The following is a 19,955-nucleotide window of genomic DNA, read 5'->3' on the forward strand; positions in this document are numbered from 1 at the left end:
ATGCGTGTTACCACAATTGGCTGCGACACACAACGATTCACCATCGCGTTATTTATATAGTTGTCCTTCTAATTTCGCGATCAACACTGTGTTTTTAGATGAAAAAAGTACCCAAAATGCATTGTGTATCGCTTTCTCTGTCAGGGGCGTTCCCTCCGTGACGTCACTTAGGGCATCATCATCAACTCGAAAACAAGACTTACTGAATATTCAGCGCGAACCTTAAATTGTAAAATATAGCTATATGCGGTGGAATCTTTGTAAAATACAGTCAGGTCATTTAAAGTGATTTTACAAATTATGGACACAACTTGTCCGGGGGTGTCGGTTGTCCTTTAATTATATGTCTGAGTTATATTGCTTCCCTTTATCTTTTCAGTGAAAGTGGTTGAGAAAAGGAGCTGATGATAGACGCCCCCCACACACACCCCTCCCATAAAATGTATTTGTAAAATGAATCATGTCGACTCGGAATGTGGCAAGTAGCTTATTTTTGTACACAAAACGGGAAGGAAGCTTCCCCTTCTCAGCACTGGCACATTTTGAGAATAGATATATTCATACAGAAATCACCAAGTATTAAACTATATGGCTTTACATGAACACTTTAAAGACATTAAAAAGTATATTTTCACATTATTACTGTTCAAATACCATCCTGGACATGTTGATAGAGGGAAAATTAACAACCCCCTAACCCCCAAAATACTCAGTTGTTCACGTGACTCCACCGTAATCACAAAGTACAACAGTCTTTAAATAACAAGGCGTGTCTATTCAAAACTAAGGTGCTCAAGTGCGCCCAAGGTTTGAAGCATACCATAAATCCGATAATTCTCATCAAAGTTCTTCTACACGGCCAAGGAGTAAATTGTCATGCCGTGTTTGACATTCAGCACTTGGGACTAAGTCGTTTCGTCCTGTTTGAGGCTCAGATGTTGAAGCTGACACTTGAAAGATGGAGGCAACCACCCCCCCCCCCTTGTCCCCTCAAAAAACTATCTTCTATCGATATCCTCCGATCATTTAGCATTCAAGTGTGACATCATCAACGTGAGACTTTTTGCTCTGCGTCATGTGATGTCTTCCTCACATTGTGTTCGGAAAGGACGGCGTCGAGTTCCTGAGAGAAAGAGATCAGGAGCGTGCACGGGTAGAAGCACTCTCAATTTTCACAGTTTTCAAAAAATACGACAACCGCGGCCAACGTCCGATCGGCCTTCTCGTCTCCAGTTTGCTGGCGGTTGTCTTGTGCTCACAGAATGTGTGTGTGCGTGTATTTGTCTGAAATCTCTTATTAGCATGAATGTGTGCGAGAGCCTGCACTTGGCAATGTTTGTGTGTGTCAACCTTTGTATTTGTGAGAATGTGTATTTATGTCTGCATTTGCAGATTTTCCAACGTGTGTTTTGATGCCTTGTGTGTTTGTGTGTGTGGGTGGCTGTGTGAATGTGTGGGTGGGTGTGTGAATGTGTGAGTGGCTGTGTGGGAGGGAATGTGAGTGGTTGTGGGTGTGCGTGAGTAGGTGTGGATGGGTGAATGTGCATGGGAGTATGGGTGTGTGTGCGGGTGTATGTGTTGCCGGGTGGCTGTGTGGTTGGATGGGTGAGTTAGTGTGTGGGTGTGGGTGGGTGTGTGGCTAGTTGCTATGGAAGCACCTCTCCAAACTTGGGGTTCCACCCAAGTTACTTTGCATCCTCCAGCAGCTGCATGACGGGATGCAAGCCAGAGTACTCTTCGGAGAGCTCCAGTCAGAGCTCTTTGGGGTGAACGCTGGAGTGAAGCAGGGCTGTGTCTTGGCGCCAGCACTCTTTAATATCCTCCTTTCTGCCATCACATGCCTATTTCACAAAGGCATCGGACATGAAGATGGCACCCGCGTAGAATACCGCCTCGATGGAAACCTCTTCAACATCAGACGGCTCCAGGCCCACACAAAGACAAATATCTGCCACATCTGCGAACTTCAGTATGCTGATGACTGTGCTGTACTAGCTCACAGCTCAGAATCTATGCAGCATGCTCTCAATACCATTTCTAACTTATACCAGTCTTTTGGTCTCCAGATCAACATAAAAAAACAGAGCTCATGTTCCAACCTGTGTCGCTAACTCCCACACCACCCAGCCTTCACATCAATGGCATTTCACTAAATGTAGTGTATTGTTTTACCTACCTTGGCTCCACTTTGTCCACCAATTGCTCCCTTGACATTGAAATACACAATCGTATAAATAAAGCCTCATCATCGTTTGGACGTTTACGCAGCAGAGTGTTTATGAACCGTAACCTGAGAATTGGAACCAAGATTGCCGTATACAGCGCAGTATGTCTGTCCACTCTCCTCTATGGGGCAGAAACATGGACCACAAACCGCCGGCACTTAACTACCCTTGAGGCCTTCCACATCCGGAGCCTGCAGAAGATCCTTGGCCTGTCCTGGGAAGATCGAGTTCCCCACTCAGACATCTTTCAGCACACAAATTCCATCTGCATGGAAGCAGCGGTTGCAAAAAAACACCTTCGGTGGATTGGACACACCATCCGCATGCCCGATAGCCGCCTACCCCGCCAAGTCCTCTATGGACAGCTGAAAGATGTGAAGCGCTCTGCAGGGGGGCAAAAGCGACGCCTCAAGGACTACACCAGGGATCGCCTCAAGCGAGCCAACATCAACATCACGGAGCTCGAAGCTTTGGCCTCAGACCGACAAACCTGGCAGACCACTTGTGCCAGGATAGTCTCTAAAATACATCAAATCCACATAGACAGACAGAGAGACACATTCAACGGCACCAGCGGGCGGCTGGTACCCCCCTGCCATCCGGCCTCCCATGTTCCATCTGCGGACGTGTCTGCGGCTCAAGGATTGGGCTCTATGCCCATGAAAAGTGGCACTAGCGACATCGTCGCTAAGCCCCACCCCCCCCTGCCTCAACATCCCCTCCCTGGGAGTAAGCGTCATCATCACCTATAATGGACAGCTAGAAGTGAAGAAGTGTGAGATGTGTTGCTGGGTGGATGTGTTGCCGGGTGGACGTGTTGCTGGGTGGATGTGTGGGTGTGCAAGTATGTGTGTGTGTGTGTGTGTGTGTGTGTGTGTGTGTGTGTGTGCGTGCGTGTGTGGGCGTGTTTGTGGGTATATGCGCATGTGTGTGTGGGCGTGTGTGCGCGTGTTTGTGCGTGTCTGCGGGTGGATGTGTTGCCGGGTGGATGTGTGGGTGTGTGTGGTGTTTGAGTGTGTGTGCGTGTGTGTGGGTGTGGATGGTTGTGTGGGAGCGTGTGCGGGTGTATGTGCATTTGTGCGTGGGTGTGTGTGCAGGTGGATGTGTTGCCGGGTGGAAGTGTGGGTGGGCATGTGTGCGTCTGTTGGTGTGGGTGGGTTGGAGGCTGTGTTGGTGTGGGTGTATGGATGTATGGCTGGCTGTGTGTGGGTGTGTGTGTGGGTGTGATTGTTTGTCTACTTGCTGTATGTCTAAGTCATTATGGCTGCAGAGTCCAAAAAGTCAGGACAGGTCATTGGATTCTTCATCAGTCTCAGTCTCCAATCATGTTTGGACCGTCACCCCGCTTTCTTCTCGCCCTCACCATCCAGCTTTCAAACGGGCGTGGTCTTCCTGTTGAGCGTATCTGAATTGCTGTCACGGTCCCGTTTGGCCGTCAGCCGGTCCAGCGTCCCGGCAAGGCCCCTCTCCCGCTCCATGGTAGCACCCGACATGGCCGGCTGAGCGGCGGCGGATACCGCGGAAGTGGCGACGCTGTTCAGCTGCGCGGCGTTCTGTCCGGCGGCTGCCAGGTTGGACTTGGAGCGCGACGGGAGCGTTCCGCTACCGCCACCGCCGTCCTTGGGGAAGTAGTTATGTAGCTGGTAGAGCGTGGCGCGGTCCATGGTGCCGTAGAGCGGCGCAGTGCCGCCACCCAGGCTGCCCAGCTTGCTGTCCCTGGAGAGGGTGTACATGGAGATGTCACCGCTGTCGTGGTGGGGGTTGGGTAGAGTGGCCACGGAGAAAGGAGGCGCCGACGGCGGCAGATTAAAGGTTTTGGCGCCGACGGGCGAGGTCTCCTGTGAGTGGGACGGTTCGGTGGAGCGTAAACTGGAGTGCGAACGTCGGCGGAAGCGGTAGCTGGGCAAGCGTAGCATAGCGTGCGTGGTGTTCTTAAAGAGGTCAGTGCGAGAACGGCACCGCAGCTCTTTGCTCTTCTCGATGTAGATGTTCACGGCCAGGACGCCCACCATCTCGGCTAAGATGAAGGACAGGCCGCCGAAGTAGAAGGACCACCCGTATGAGTAGTGCCACTTTTTGTCTTCGTCCTTTTTGGGCGAGATGTCGCTGAGTGCCGCCGAGATGTAAACGATCACGCCAATGATGTTGCTCAGGCCTGCATCCAAAACATCAACTGCGTCAGATAGCTCGACGCTACTCTGAGAATGTCACCCTTCTTACTTTTTACAGTTTAGCCACTTAGAGATGAAAGTTCTTTAGAATTTCAGATTTTTCAAAAGATCATGAAAGTTCAGTTTCTTGTTTTGCTTTTACCAACAGTCTGTCGCTCTCTGCTGTGTGTGTGTCAGCGTGAACATTGGATTGGATTCACCTTTATTAGTCTAGCATTGAAGATATTTACATTTCACATCAGCAAAGTTTTGAAAGGAAACATGTACACATTGGCCCGTCTTTTGGTTTCAACGAATCGGCGCCGACCCAACCAACGTCTCAGATTGAAGAAGCTTTGATCTACGACTGTAGTGGGCCTCATCAACAACGACGAGGAGACAGCCTACAGGGACGAGGTCAGCCGCCTGGCCACGTGGTGCAAGGACAACAATCTCCGTCTGAATGTGGAGAAGACGAAGGAGACTGTTGTGGACTTCAGGAGAGTGCGCCCCCAGCATGCTCCACTAACCATCGACGGTGCTGCAGTGGAGAGAGTGAGCAGCACCAAGTTCCTGGGAGTGCACATATCCGAAGACCTGTCCTGGAGCCACAACACGGCATCAATCACCAAGAGATCCCACCAGCGCATGTACTTCCTCCGCAAGCTTAAAAGAGTTGGAGCCCCGACCCCCATCACGACCGCCTTCTACCGCGGTACCATCGAGAGCATCCTGACCAGCTGTATCACCGTGTGGTACGGCACCTGCACTGTGTCCTGACGTAAGACTCTGCAGCGCATCGTGAGGACAGCTGAGAAGATCATCGGTGTCTCTCTCCCCCCCCTTCAGGACATCTACAACACCCGCCTCACCCGCAGAGCCATCAGGATCGCTGACGATCCCACACATCCCTCCCACAGCCTCTTCAGCCTGTTGCCATCGGGTAGGAGACTGCAGAGTCTCCGAGCCAAGACCAGCAGGCTCAAGGACAGTTTCTGCCACCAGGCAGTCCGGACACTCAACTCCCTCCCAGCCCTGCCCAGCCTGCCCCTTCCCACTGCCACACTCACCGAACTCTGAGTACACGCTACATGCTGTACGATCATCCTGAACTCTATTTTTTTGTTCTTTCTCATTTTTTTCTGCAAGACCTCACTTCAACCCTTTCTTGTTGTTTGTTTTTGAAATACTACATTACGTCACTTTATGTATGTCACTTCCTCACTTTACATATGTCACTACCTCACTTTACATACATCACTGCCTCACTTTCCAGACGAACACTACCTCACTTTACATACAGAAATTAGAAGTATTGTCTGTTGTCAATTGTTTGTCTTTTAGCCACGTTATAAGTGCCTTGCATGTCTTGCACGCTGAGTCCGAGAGGACATTAATTTCATTTGTGCTGTATGTCATGCATATTAGCACGTTTGACAATAAAGCTGACTTTGACTTTGACAACAACAGCTAAACTAGCTAAGATTATAATACAGCGGGAACTTGGCTTATGAACTTAATTGCTTCCCAGACAGAGTGTGTAAGGTGAAAAGTGTGTATCCCAAAAAAATAATTTCCCATAGGAAACCATTAAAATGAGAATGATCCGTTCCCAGGTCCCCATAAAACAATTTTCTACTTTCTAATTTTCTAAGCCTTAAAATATACCTTATTTTATGTATAATAAATGTGCTATAGTATTATGATTAAAGAAATAAACTGTACTGTACGATAAAGTCATTTTATTTACCTTTGCGATGGTCGTTAATGGCTTGATGGAATGGAGTGTCCGGTTTCCTCAGCATTAAACACTTGATTAGGAACATGGGCTTCTTTCACCATCTTGAGTATAGTTTTTGCTTTTTTGAATGTTGCTGTGCCGATGACCATTTTGTGTTTGGGAGCCTTTTACTGAGCGAGTTGCTTGTTCTGTAGCCACAAAGGGACATATGTCTTCATGTGCCGGTCCCAAGCCCGGATAAATACAGAGGGTTGTGTCAGGAAGGGCATCCGACGTAAAAGCTTGGCCAAAACAAACATGCGGATCAAACCTCTAAAGATGGAGGACACTGATTTGCTGTGGTGACCCCTTGAGGGGAAAAGCCGAAAGGAAAAGAAGAAGAAGAAGAGGAATGATCCCTGGTAGGTGCTTTCTCTGTGATAATTGTATCTAGTTCATCAATTGTGATCTGTTTATCTGGGTTAACAGCTTTTTGCATCAAGTGTACAGATGACTTGTGCGGGTTATTCGTGGAGCCTGATTGATGGGAAATTTAACTTTCCAGTCTACACTCTGCTTTTGAACTATCAAAGTTGAAATGGGTCCAAATTTCACTGTTTTCTATCAATGTTCTCACCATTTTACTGGTTTTTTCCCCTTTTCTCTTTTTTTGTTTCAAGCTCTATCCTCTCCCTTTCGTGTGTGTGTGTTTTCTCTCTCTCTCTGTCTGCCTGTCTCTTTAATGTTTAAACCCCCCCCCCCCCCCACTGCTGGGTTCTTGACCAATCACGTGGCTTTAACCGAAGACGCCATTTTGTTCTTTGGAGAACGGCCTCAGTCTCTCTCTCTGTCTCTAACCCCATCCCCCACTGCTGCGTTCTTGACCAATCACGTGGCTTTAACCGACGACTGGGGGCGGGGAATAGAGGACAAAAAAAGTCTGCTGCCATTTCCTTGTTTGAAGAACGGGCTCATTCACGAACGACGCATCACTCACTGTGGCAGCTCCATATGTGTCCCGAAAAATAGTTTGTATGCCAAAGTAAAATTTTCATAAATCTAACGTTCGTAAACCGAAAAATTAATAACAATAATAATAAAATAATAATAATCATAATAAATTGTTTTCTTTAAAAAAACTCTCAAGGACACTTTACAGACATAGGAACAACATATATATATATATATATAATCCTTAAAATCCTCGTCTCACCCACCATGGGTGGTGTCTGTCCCCCATTTCAGCTCGGGTCCTCTACCAGAGGCCAGGAAGCTTGAGGGTTCTGCGCTGTATCCGTGTTGTTCCCAGCACTGCGCTTTTCTGGACCGAGATATCCGATGTTGTTCCAGGGATCTGTTGCAACCACTCGTCCAGTTTGGAGGTCGCTGCCCCGAGTGCTCCGACCACCACAGGCACGACTGTCACCTTTATCTTCCAGGCTCTCTCCAGCTCCTCTCTGAGCCCTTGGTATTTCTCGATTTTCTCATGTTCCTTCTTTCTGATGTTTCCATCACTCGGGACCGCTACATCCACGACAACGGCTTTCCTTTCCCCTTTATCTATGACCATGATATCTGGTTGGTTGGACATTACCATCTTGTCAGTCTGTATCTGGAAGTCCCACAGGATCTTTGCTCGGTCATTCTCCACCACCTTGGGAGGTGGTGAAGAATGACCGTGGGGTTTCCAGTCCATACTCCGCACAGATGTTTCGGTAGACTATGCCAGCCACCTGGTTATGGCGCTCCATGTAGGCTTTCCCTGCCAGAATCTTACACCCTGCAGTTATGTGTTGGATTGTCTCAGGTGCCTCTTTGCACAACCTACACCTTGGGTCTTGTCTGGTGTGGTATATACCTGCCTCGATGGCTCTGGTGTTCAGGGCCTGCTCTTGGGCAGCCAGGATGAGTGCCTCTGTGCTGTCCTTTAGGCCAGCCCTCTCTAGCCACTGATAGGACTTCTTGAGATCAGCCACTTCTGCTATAGTTCGGTGGTACATCCCGTGTAGGGGCTTTTCCTCCCATGATTGTCCCTCATCCAGCACCTCAACCTCTGTTGCCCATTGTCTGAGACATTCTCTGAGTACATCATCCGTTGGAGCCTTCTCTTTGATGTATTCATGGAGCTTGGATGTTTCATCCTGGACAGTGGCTCTCACACTCACTAGTCCCCGGCCTCCTTCCTTACGGCTTGTGTACAGTCTCAGGGTGCTGGACTTGGGATGGAACCCTCCGTGCATAGCGAGGAGTTTTCGGGTCTTAACATCCGTGGTCTGGATCTCTTCCTTTGGCCACCTTATTATTCCTGCAGGGTATCTGATCACTGGCACGGCATAGCTGTTTATTGCCCGGGTCTTGTTCTTGCCATTGAGCTGGCTTATGAGGACTTGCCTCACATTAGGGATATATAAATGGGGCCCGCTGGAGGTAGCCTTTGGTCGTAGCCACTTTCCTTGTTGCTAGTTCGAGGTTGCCATTGGCCTGTAGTTGTGTGTGGCATCGAGTCATATGCTTTCTTGTAATCAATCCAGGCTGTGCACAGGTTGGTATGTCGGGACCTGCAGTCTTGTGCGACTGTTCTGTCAACCAGCAGCTGATGTTTGGCACCTCTCGTATCTCTACTAATGCCTTTCTGTGCTTTGCTCATGTATTGATCCATGTGTCCACTTATCTTAGCCGCAATGATGCCTGACATGAGCTTCCATGTTGTGGAGAGACAGGTTATTGGCCGATAGTTGGAAGGAACTGCACCCTTTGAGGAATCCTTCATGATCAGGATTGTTCGCCCTTCGGTTAGCCATCCTGGGTGAGTCCCATCCATCAGCAAGTGGTTCATTTGTGCTGCTCGGCGCTCGTGGAGAGCTGTGAGTTTCTTTAGCCAGTAGGTGTGGACCATATCCGGGCCTGGTGCCGTCCAGTTTTTCATACCTAGGTACTTGTAGCTGTTTTCAATGTCTGCTATTGTTCTCTTCAGAGTGAGAGCCATTGTGCCTTCAGTGTGGACTACCTAGCCCCCTCTTAGTCACCATCCGACTACATTTCTCCAGCCCGAATGACATTCCGATATCACTGCTGTAGATCCTGGTTGTGTGGATCAGTGCTTCAGGAGTCTATGTCCCTTTCGCTTTTAGCATACAGCTTTATGTCATCCATGTAGAGGAGGTGACTGATCGTAGCTCCATTTCTGAGGCGGTATCCATAGCCTGTCTTGGCGATTATCTGGCTGAGGGGGTTCAGCTCATTGGTTTCCGTGATCGTTCCGGTCGGAATCGTTCTCAGTGCTGCATTCACAGTTTCCATGAGACTTTCAGGTGGTACTTCACAGAGCCGTTGTAATCGGTTTCTTAGTTGCCCAGTTTTCATTCTTGCCATGATCTGATCTCTCAGGTCAGTTGCTGCCTCGCTCAGCATTTCATTCATTAGGGTTGGCTTCCCAATCTCATCATTCATTGGGGCTTGCCTCCCAAACCTCCGATGCAGAACAGCAGCGGGGAGAGTGCATCACCTTGGTATGTCTGTGTAAGCTCTCAGTCGTACAGGAGTGGTCCATCGATGAGAAGGTTTCTTCAGCCGTCATCTGTACAAAAGTGAAGGTTTCGGACGTTTCGCCTCCTATCCAAGAGGCTTCGTCAGCGAACTAAAGTCTGACTGGTCGTATCGGCCCCATTTATATATCCCTAATATATATATATATATATATATATATATATACAGTAAAGTCTCGTTATATCGATATCGGATATATCGATAGTCCCGGTTATATCGATACTATTTCTATGCACGCACGGAGAAAATTACATGCAAACAGGGTCGGATATATCGATAGTCCCGTTTATATCGATATTTTTTGGACTCCCTTGAATATCGATATAACGAGACTTTACTGTACATACATACATATACATATACATATATATATATATATATATATATATATATATATATATATATATATATATATATATATATATATATATATATATATATATATATATATATACACATGTGATGTGTGTGATTGAAAACATGTCCTGACCTGCAGCCACAAAGAGAATTCCACCTCCCAGGATGACGTTTCTTTTGCTCTTGTCAAAACCGCTGGAAGCCACGCAAACGGCGCCCAGCAGCAGCAACACTGAGCTCAGGATGGGGAATATACTGGAAGCGCGCACCACACCTACACACACACACACACACATACACACACACACACACACACACACACACACACACACACACACACACACACACACACGCGCACGCACACACACACACACACACACACACACACACACACGCACACACGGTTGTTGTAATTTGTTGACGGCGACATGACACCAATTGCCTCTCATTTGTGATTAAAAAGCATTTTTCCCAAGATTTTTTTCATATGTACAAAGTGACATCATGTGCCAAAACAATATGCTAGCGTGTGCCCACCGAGCAGTAGTCAGGAACAAAATGGTGTCTTTATGGATGACACAGCGAGCACTAGAACATCATCTTCCCAGCTCGGCTGAAAATAATTCATGAGCTGCTTTTTTTATTGTCTGCATGAAACACACACCACGCGCACATGCACACACACACACACACACACACACACACACACACACACACACACACACACACACACACACACACACACACACACGCACGCACAGACACATGTACAAACACTCATACACACATGCAACACACTTGCACTCACAATCACTCATGCATGTGCGCACACACACACACACACACACACACACACACACACACACACACACACACACACGCACACACACTCACACAATAACACACACACACACCTAAACATGCACACACACACACAATCACACACGCACACAATAACACACGCACACACCTACACAATCGCGCAGTCACGCACACACACACAAGCACACACAATAACACACACACACACAATAACATGTACACACACACACACACACACACATGCACACACACACACACAGATCCAACAATGTGACTCTGACATTGTGTGCATTGATGTCCGCCCACGAGCTCCTTGTGTCCTTCCCGCAGCAACCCTTGTGAGCGTATGCATGCATGTCCACGTGTGCGCTCGCCCAACGTGTCACTCACGCAGCAGGTATTCAGCGGCATCTTGGTCGTAGTCGGCGTCATCCGGGAAATGGTTGATCTGCGAGCACACTCCTCGTTTCAGACCTGATGGGATGGCGAATATGAAGAGAAGCTCAGTCGGAAACCGTCGCATATGTATCACGATCGTTCATTTATCGCTTATTTGAATGACCGGCAGTTGTCGCTGCCCCAAATGACATTTTCATGAGATGGAGCGTTCTGTCTGGAGAGGGATTGGCCTGGTATGTCTCACAATCATGGTAAAAAAGGACAAACTGCAGGTCTGACCCTTGAGCAAGACCAGGCGTCCATGTTGCCATCTACCAAAATGGCTGCCACTTGAGCTTATGATCGCTTAGGTGCATCACAAACATCATCATTGGCCTTAGTGGCACTCGTCAAAGAACCTCAACAAATAACCGCTCAAGGCGCTAATTTGTGTTTGTTTAGCATGCCCAGAAAGCATGTTGCAAATCATGGAAGTGTCATTTGGGCCACAAACCACATTTTGCCATGATCGGTGACACGGATGACTCATTTGACGACAATGAGGTTAAAATCTTAGCGAAAGAACATAGATGGTTTGAAAGGGGAGTAAAAGAAGCTATTTTCATACAACAGCAAAACCCTTCACTAAATCGCCACGGTGGGTTCAATTTGGATCGTTCGTACAATAGACTGCTTAGGCAACATAGGCTTAGTTATGGTGATGAGGTGATACCAGGGCAAATTGGGCAATCAGTCCAGTCGTCAGTCAGGACAATATAAGCAATCAGTGGAGCCGCAGGGATTAGTCCTCTGCTCCCCCAGACCTGAGAGCAGGGACCAATCATAGCCGAGTCCGGCACCGCCACGTCTGAACAGTAGGGATATATATAGGGCCGAAACTACCAGTAAGGCTTTAGTTTGCTGACGTAGCTTCTTGGATAAGAAGTGAAACTTCAAAGAAGTACATATGACAGCTGAAGAAACCTTTTCATCGATGCCCCAATAAAAACACCCCCAAAAAAGCACAAACACACACACACGATTGTATGAGATGTTGCAAATAGCTGAACATCGCTTACCCCCCTCCTTGTTAAATATTCATATATACCAGGAAATTTTTGTTCTATATCATGCGGTATTGTTTTAATGGGCACCAATCACACAATTGACCCAACTTTTCATTCCGTGTGCTGTCATTACACGGATGAAGACCTCGACGTGCACACCCACGGACACACGCATTTTTTTTTTAAATCAAGACGTTCTCGCACAAAGACAAAACGCTCTCAAGGAAGTGGTACCCTCAAGGCAGCAGATCCTCCAGAGTCCAGAGTGCGTGAGGGCCCCGGGGTCCTTCTTGTCTTTGGGGCTGTCATCCTGTGCCGAAGATGAATTGGCGGTGCTGTTGCAGATGAAGGCGCGCGCGTACAACCAGTAGTCGGTACCAATGGCCACCGTCATCAGGGCGAAAGCGGCGAAGGCGCCCATGCTGGTCAGAAGCACCTGAATACCTCGCTCGCACCACGCCAAGGCCGGGTGCGCCAGGAAGCTTGGTTCTGCACCGTCATCATCATCATCATCATCATCATCATCATCATCATTGTCACACGTGTGTATGTATGGTACAGTGGTGTACGTGTGTAAGTATGGTACAGTGATACCTCAGTTTACAAACTTAATTGGTTCCCAGAAAGTGTGTCTAAGCCGAAAAGTTCATCTGCCAAACATTAATTACCCATAAGAAACCATTAAAATTAGAATAATCCGTTCCCAGGTCCCCATAAAACATAATTTTCTATGAAATAAGCTACAACAAACTACACAAAATATACCTTATTTACGTCTGTGTAAGCTCTCAGTTGTACAGGAGTGGTCCATCGATGAAAAGGTTTCTTCAGCCGTCATCTGTACTTCTTTGAAGGTGTCAGACGTTTCGCTTCTTATCCAATAGGCTTCGTCAGCAAACTAAAATCTTTTCCCCGGTAGTTTCGGCCCTATATATATATCCCTACTGTCCAGATGTGGCGGTCCCAGACTCTGCTATGATTGGTCCCTGCTATCAGGTTGGGGGCAGCAGAGGACTACTCCCTGCGGCTACACTGATTACTTCTATTGTCCTGCCTGAGTATGGGGTCTACGACTGGCCTGAATGCCCCATTTGATCTGGTGTCACCTCATCAGCATAACTAAGGCTATGTTGCCTGATTTTATGTATAACAAATGTGCTATTGTATTGTAATTAAAGAAATAAACTGTACTATATAATAAAGTCGTTTTATTTACCTTTGTGATGGACATTGACGTGGTTTCCTCTTGATGATATCCGAGTGAAGTTGCCGTGCTTTCTCGGCGATAATACCCTCATTCACACTGTACCCTGCTAGCTGCTTTTCAATAATCCAAATCAACAGAAGTTTTTCAACCTTTTCTATTGCCTGAGACCGTTGCTTAAACAACACAGAAACACCCTTAGCCACACGTAGCAATGGTCGACTTAGCATACTGGTATTGGGACGCTAAGTCACACAAAAACACACCTCGTTCATGTTTTTCGATTATCTCCTTCTTCTTCTCACCCGTAATTTTCTTTTGTGTCCACTTCGGCTTAACACTAGCCTATGGTGGGGTCTTTTTCGGTCCCATAATAGCAAAATTACTCCACTCGATAACAACCCACATCTGCACACAGAGAAATGTAGTGACGAAAACTAGTCCACCAGCCACCGTGGCGCTCCGTGTGGTTTGTTTTGTCCGCCAAAAACTAGTTCGTACCCCAAGCTTATATTCTCACGAATTCAATGTTCGTAAAGCGAGAGATTTGTGAGCTAAAGCGTTCGTAAACTGAGGTATCACTGTATTTCCAAACAGGTGAAAGACACACGCAAGTATGCATATGAAATGTAAATTTCTCCACTGTGAGACTAATAAAGGCAAATCCAATCCAATCCAATCCAATCCAATCCAATCCAATAATTTGTCCGTTTATTTTAATTGCATGTGAGATTGTGCGGGTGTCTCTCTGGATTGTGTGGGTGTTTCTCTACCTTACGTGTGGTGCATCTGCATCTTTCTGTTTGCGCTTGTGTCAGCATGGGTGTTTCACTGGGTTTGTGTCTATGCTTGAGTGTGTCATTAGATGTGTGTTTCGGTCAAGGTATGTGGTCTCTGTGAGCGATGGCTGGCTTCCCAGAACAAGGCGCAAAAAGACGCTACTGGTCTACAAAATCGAGGGCGGGGCAAGGTTACAAATTGGAGACAATGAGGTGGCGAAATACAAGTGACTCATTGGAAATTTTCATAGAAAAATGCATCGCTTTCATTTCATTGAGGAAAATAAACGATTAGCACTTAGCATGTTAGCATTGTCACCATATTGTTTTTGCATGTTCATCATCGCCATATTGTTTTTGCATGTTAGCATCATCGCCATATTGTTTTGGCTGGATATCTATTGGCTATATATTATATTATTTAACGGCTGGTAAGAAAATAACCTGTTTTAAATTAAATATCAAGTAGACAGGATGAACTTAATTCAACTATAGGCTGGCTAGCTAGTTGGCTGGCTATCTATTGGCTATCTGTTTGCTAGCTGGCTATCTATTGGCTGTCTATTAGCTAGCTAGCTAGTTTTTTATTTATTTGAGTTATTCTGGGTTGAGTGAACGCAGGCGCATGTGGCTGTCGCTGCTCACCCACAGAAAAACTGATCCAGTGACGGTAAAGTGACACTGAGAGTTTTGAAAGGCACTTAGAAGTCAAATGGATAATGATGATGATGATGAATGTGTGTGAGGGTCGGCGTATACTTGTGATTAATTGTGCACGTTTGTGTGAGTGTTGTTGAATCAGTGCTTTCCAGTGTGTATGTCAGCGAATTAAAACAAATGGTGTCATTGTACATTTCAGCACGATATTGTGTGTGTCATAGTGAGAAGGTGTCTGTCAGTGCTTGAGTGTGAACATGTGAATGCGTTTTTCACGTATGTGTGTTACCTGACGGTACATTGCTGCCTTTTGCCTCCATCCTGCGTCTGCTCCTCTTATTCAGTTCCTCTCAATCTCTTTGCCGGCGTCAGCTCTCCTCTGCCGTCTTCTGATTTCCACTTGCTCTCGGCAGAGAAAATAATCAAGTGAGAAAAGAAGGAAGGAGGAATGAGAAGGTGTGAAACAAACAAAAGGTGATGAGGAAGGAGGATGAAGAAGAGAAACTGCCTTGTGTTCGCTGATGGAAAGGCGACGACGATTTGAGCGAGCGAGTGAGAGAAAGAGAGAGAGAAAGAAATCATGTGAGTGAGTAGTCCGGTTGCTCTACCATCACCATGGCAACTGTGGATTCCAAAGTCTACTGTGGAGAGTGCGCTCCCAATGTGTATACACTACGCCAGGGATTAAAACAGCTGGTTGGACCCCCCCCCCCAACCCCCCACATCAACGTAAGTCTAGAAATATAACACCTCCATTCACATGTCTAATGTATGCACATCTGTAGCAGCAAAATTTGACACTTGGGCCTTCAGTGGATGTTGAGTGAACTAATCCAGCTCTTAACGCCATCATGACACCATCTAACTAAGCTCCCAGGCTGAGTTTGAAGGAGAAACCGTTTCAAGGGGCGAGAAATTATTAGCCTATTTGAGAATTGGAGGACAATTCTCTTCAAAACTCGTGAAGAGAAAAAAATGGCATTTTTTTCAGATTTTTCGTCTTTTAATAATTGTCTTATTTCGATCACATGCACAACAGGAAGGCATGAGAAAGAGTGAGACGTTTATTCAAGGCTATTTTACAAAACTGGTATTAAATATGAGGTCATATCTATACTCGATTCATTGTTTTGGAAAGTCAATGATGCCAAACCAACCGTATCATGTGATTCGACACATTTCTCAATGTTAACTCATTCACTGCCATTCCCGAATTTATTTGGCATTTGAAATGTGTGACGTGGAGCACCATTCACGATTTTTTTTCCTTGCAGGGGTGCTGATAAAGCACTGGTCAGACCTCTGGCAATGTTTTTTTCCTCAGACGAGGGGGGAAGCATTTGCCTTTTGTCCATGTTAGCATATATATGTTATAGTATATATATATATATGTTGTATATTAATATATATATATAATCAAGTCTCGTTATATCGATATCGGATATAGCGATAGTCCCGGTTATATCAATATTTTTTCGGACTCCCTTGAATATCGATATAACGAGACTTTACTGTATATATATATATATGTGTTGTATTGTACAGGGTGACCCAAAATGATGCTTCAAAAAAAGACCATGTATAGTAAGGTATTTTTAATTTAAAAAAAAAAACATTCTCCGAAGGTGTTTTTGGGCCAAAAAAAATTACCATGTATAGTAAAGTGTTTTTAGCACGAAAACAAAACACGACCATGTATAGAGAGAAAGAAGGCGTTTTTAGCCTGAAAAAAACAACCATATATAGTAAGCAGTTTTTATGGCGAAAAAAAAAAAACCTTTCATGTATAGTAAGGCGTTTTTAGCCAGAAAAAAAATCCTTCATGTATAGTAAGGCGTTTTTATGCAGAAAAAAATGACCATGTATATAGTAAGGCATTTTTAGCCTGCCCCCCAAAAACGGCCTTGTATACAAACACGTTTTTAGGCCCAAAAAAGTATTTATGTATAGTAAGGCGTTTTTATCCCAACCTTGTATCATAAGGCATTTTCACCCCAATAAAACATTCATGTACAGTAAGGCATATTTAGCCAGAAAAAAATCCTTCAAGTCTAGTAAGGCATTTTTACGCCAAACCACCTCCCCCACCATGTATAGTGAGCAGTTTTTAGCCCCCAAAAAAGATCATGTATAGTAAGGTATTTTTAGCCCCCCCCCCCAAAAAAAAAAAAAAAGTTAATGTATAAGAAGGCGTTTTTGGGCCAAAAAAATGACCATGCATCGTCAAGTGTTTTTAGCAGGAAAACAAAAAATGACCACATATACTGAGGCGTTTTTTGCCTGACAAAAAAAACATTTATAGTAAGCAGTTTTTATGCCGAAAAAAATGACCATGTATAAGCTGAAAATGCCTTACTATATATATACTGTGATGTCACGAGAGGCTGTGTCCTGGAGGGCAAATACATCCCCCTAAGATGGCTCCACCCAGAGAGAGTCTTCGCCCCACCTGGTGGAAGGCAGCAATTAAACCCACACACCTGCAGGTGATCAGGGCTTGATTGGAAAGCTGGGCTCTTAAGGCAGAGAGCCTCTGAGTGTGCAGCTTGGGGAAAGACAAGCTCGTGTGCTGTGCTCTGTGGAGAAGTTGATTGCTGCGTGGAACTCATTGCCAGTTGGGACCACACGACTGGACACTGGATTTGAACCTAGCTAAGGTGGCTAGGCTACATGACGAGGACGTCAAGAGGGGTGAGGCCTAGAGACTCTTGTAAAGAACTCCGTCTTCAGTTTTACCTCAGAAGAGACTTTATTTGGATTTAAGTAGCAGAAGAGACTTTATTTGGATTTAAGTAGCAGAAGAGACTTTACTTTGACAAGTATTGGAAGAGACACTATTCAAACCTTTGTTGCTTGTGAATTCCCCCTGGAACCCTTGATTAAAACCTTTTGTTTGTATCCAAACCTGTCGTCCATTGCACTTCTTGTCCCGTCCCGCTGAGAGCTAGCCTCTAATGATATCACGTATGGTGGAGGATGCGGGCACTAGACAAGCGTTAGTAAGTGCATGGACATTGATGGTTTGTGTTATGTTTTTTCTAAAGTGAAAATATCCTCAATTACAAAAATGGAAGACATTTTGAAAACCCTGCTCGCAAGTCAGGAAGCCCAATATCAGGCCAATTTGGCTCTCCTGGAGGAGCAAAGGAGAGCCAATGAACTGAAGGCAGAGGAATTGCTCTTGCAAAAACAAATGGCCGCCAAGAACATACCCCGGATGAAGGCGGGGGATTTTTTAGCCAAGATGGGGGCGACGGATGATGTTGAGGCGTACTTGCATACGTTTGAAGCAACCGCCACTCGAGAAAAGTGGCCCAAGCAGCAGTGGGTGGGATTGCTTGCACCCTTCCTGACAGGGGAATCGCTGAATGCTGTCCTGGACTTGACCGCAGACAGAGCAGAAGACTACGACTATTTAAAAGCTGAAATTCTCAGCAGACATGGGCTCACCAAGTTCGGGATGGCACAGCGCTTCCACACCTGGACTTTCCAGCCAGACCAACCTCCACGGGCACAGATGCACGAGTTGGCCCGCATCGCACGGAAGTGGCTGGAACCGGAAAGGAGCACGGCAGCTGAGGTGGTCGGGGCCATTGTCGTGGATCGCTATTTACGAGCCCTGCCCTATGAGGCAAAAAGGATAATCAGCCAGCAGTCGCTGACTACTGCGGGTCAAACAGTGGCAGCGGTGGAGCAGTACCAGGCCACAGTGGAGATGCTGCAAACGACCAAGAGGGAAACCGGCAACACACCCCCATCCCGGACTGAAATGGCCCGCCCAAAGTTGCCCAAGCCTGCCAAGATTGCTCCATGTAGTGTCAGAAGTCCACCCAGGCAGTGGCGGACACCCAGTGGCACCGAAACCAAACGATGCTACAGATACGGAGAGACGGGACACATCTCATGGCAGTGTGGAAAACCAGCGGAAGAGTCCATGCCGACCGCTGACTCTTCTAGTGCCCAACCTGCTCACTATGCCTCCCTCCTGGGGCGTAGTGAAAGCGCACTAACAAGACCCCCCACCTGCCCAGTGACGGTGAATCAACAGGATGTTGAAGCCCTGCTGGACTCCGGAAGCCTGGTCACCTTGGTGCGCCCAACGCTGGTCGATCCAACCAGGTTATTTTAGAGGGTGTACTACTGGGGGAAAGGACAAGCCCCACATACCCCCATTTTGCGGTTGATCGGGGGCTATTATACCAGGTTACGAAGCAAAATGATGAAGTACGCAAACTACTTCTGGTACCACAACCACACCGAGCTACAGTACTGGACTTGGCACACACACACCTGCTAGGGGGACACCTAGGGGTCGAAAAGACAAAAGAGAGAATCTTTCAACGGTTCTTCTGGCCAGGGGTGCACAAGGATGTGGAAAACTATTGTCGTTCTTGCCTCGAGTGCCAACAGGTGGCGCCCAAGCCCACATACAGAAACCCGCTAATTCCCTTACCCATCATTGAGACCCCTTTTCAGAGGCTTGGGCTGGACATAGTCGGACCCCTACCAAAAAGTGCTAGGGGACACCAGTATATTTTAGTAATGATGGATTATGCCACCCGGTTCCCAGAAGCTGTCCCCCTCAGAAAGGCTACCACAAAGCAGATCGCAAAGGAACTGTTTGCTCTCGCCAGCCGGGTAGGGATCCCAAAGGAGATACTGATCGACCAGGGAACCCCCTTTATGTCCAAGGTCATGAAGGACCTGTGTGCCCTGCTCAAGGTCAAGCAGCTGAGAACCTCCATCTACCACCCACAGACAGATGGATTGGTAGAGCGATTCAACAAAACACTCAAGGCCATGATGAGGAAAGTTATCAACGAAGATGGCCGAAACTGGGATCAACTGCTCCCATACTTGCTGTTTGCCGTGAGGGAGGTACCACAGTCTTCTACCGGTTTCTCACCCTTTGAGTTGTTGTACTCTTACAGGCCCCGGGGACTGCTGGATATCGCCAAAGAGGCTTGGGAAGAGCAGCCGTGCCGACAACGTACCCTCATCGAGCATGTGGGGGACATGCGGGAAAGGATGAAGGCCATTTATCCCATAG

At 46.7% G+C, this 19,955-nt stretch overlaps 1 protein-coding gene across 5 annotated transcripts in view; it reads right to left on the minus strand.

Moving 5' to 3' along the window:
• Positions 1–3,366: 3,366 nt before the first annotated feature.
• Positions 3,367–19,955, minus strand: part of LOC148882702 (voltage-dependent calcium channel gamma-4 subunit-like) — a 38,543-nt gene continuing 21,954 nt past the window's right edge. For 4 of the 5 annotated variants that reach the window (XM_089022978.1, XM_089022977.1, XM_089022976.1 and 1 more), the window contains 5 exons: positions 15,195–15,308; positions 12,500–12,754; positions 11,211–11,294; positions 10,132–10,272; positions 3,367–4,380 (listed from right to left, as the gene is read on the minus strand). In XM_089022978.1, coding sequence (XP_088879104.1) covers positions 3,599–4,380; positions 10,132–10,272; positions 11,211–11,294; positions 12,500–12,754; positions 15,195–15,225 — 1,293 coding nt within the window. In that variant the 5' untranslated portion in view covers positions 15,226–15,308 and the 3' untranslated portion in view covers positions 3,367–3,598. The remainder of the gene's footprint in view (positions 4,381–10,131; positions 10,273–11,210; positions 11,295–12,499; positions 12,755–15,194; positions 15,309–19,955) is intronic. The other variant, XM_089022979.1, reaches the window with a different exon arrangement.

Source organism: Hippocampus bargibanti, linkage group LG20 (assembly GCF_051943395.1).
Source record: "Hippocampus bargibanti isolate YZ-2025 linkage group LG20, ASM5194339v1, whole genome shotgun sequence".
Taxonomy (NCBI): Eukaryota; Metazoa; Chordata; class Actinopteri; order Syngnathiformes; family Syngnathidae; genus Hippocampus; species Hippocampus bargibanti.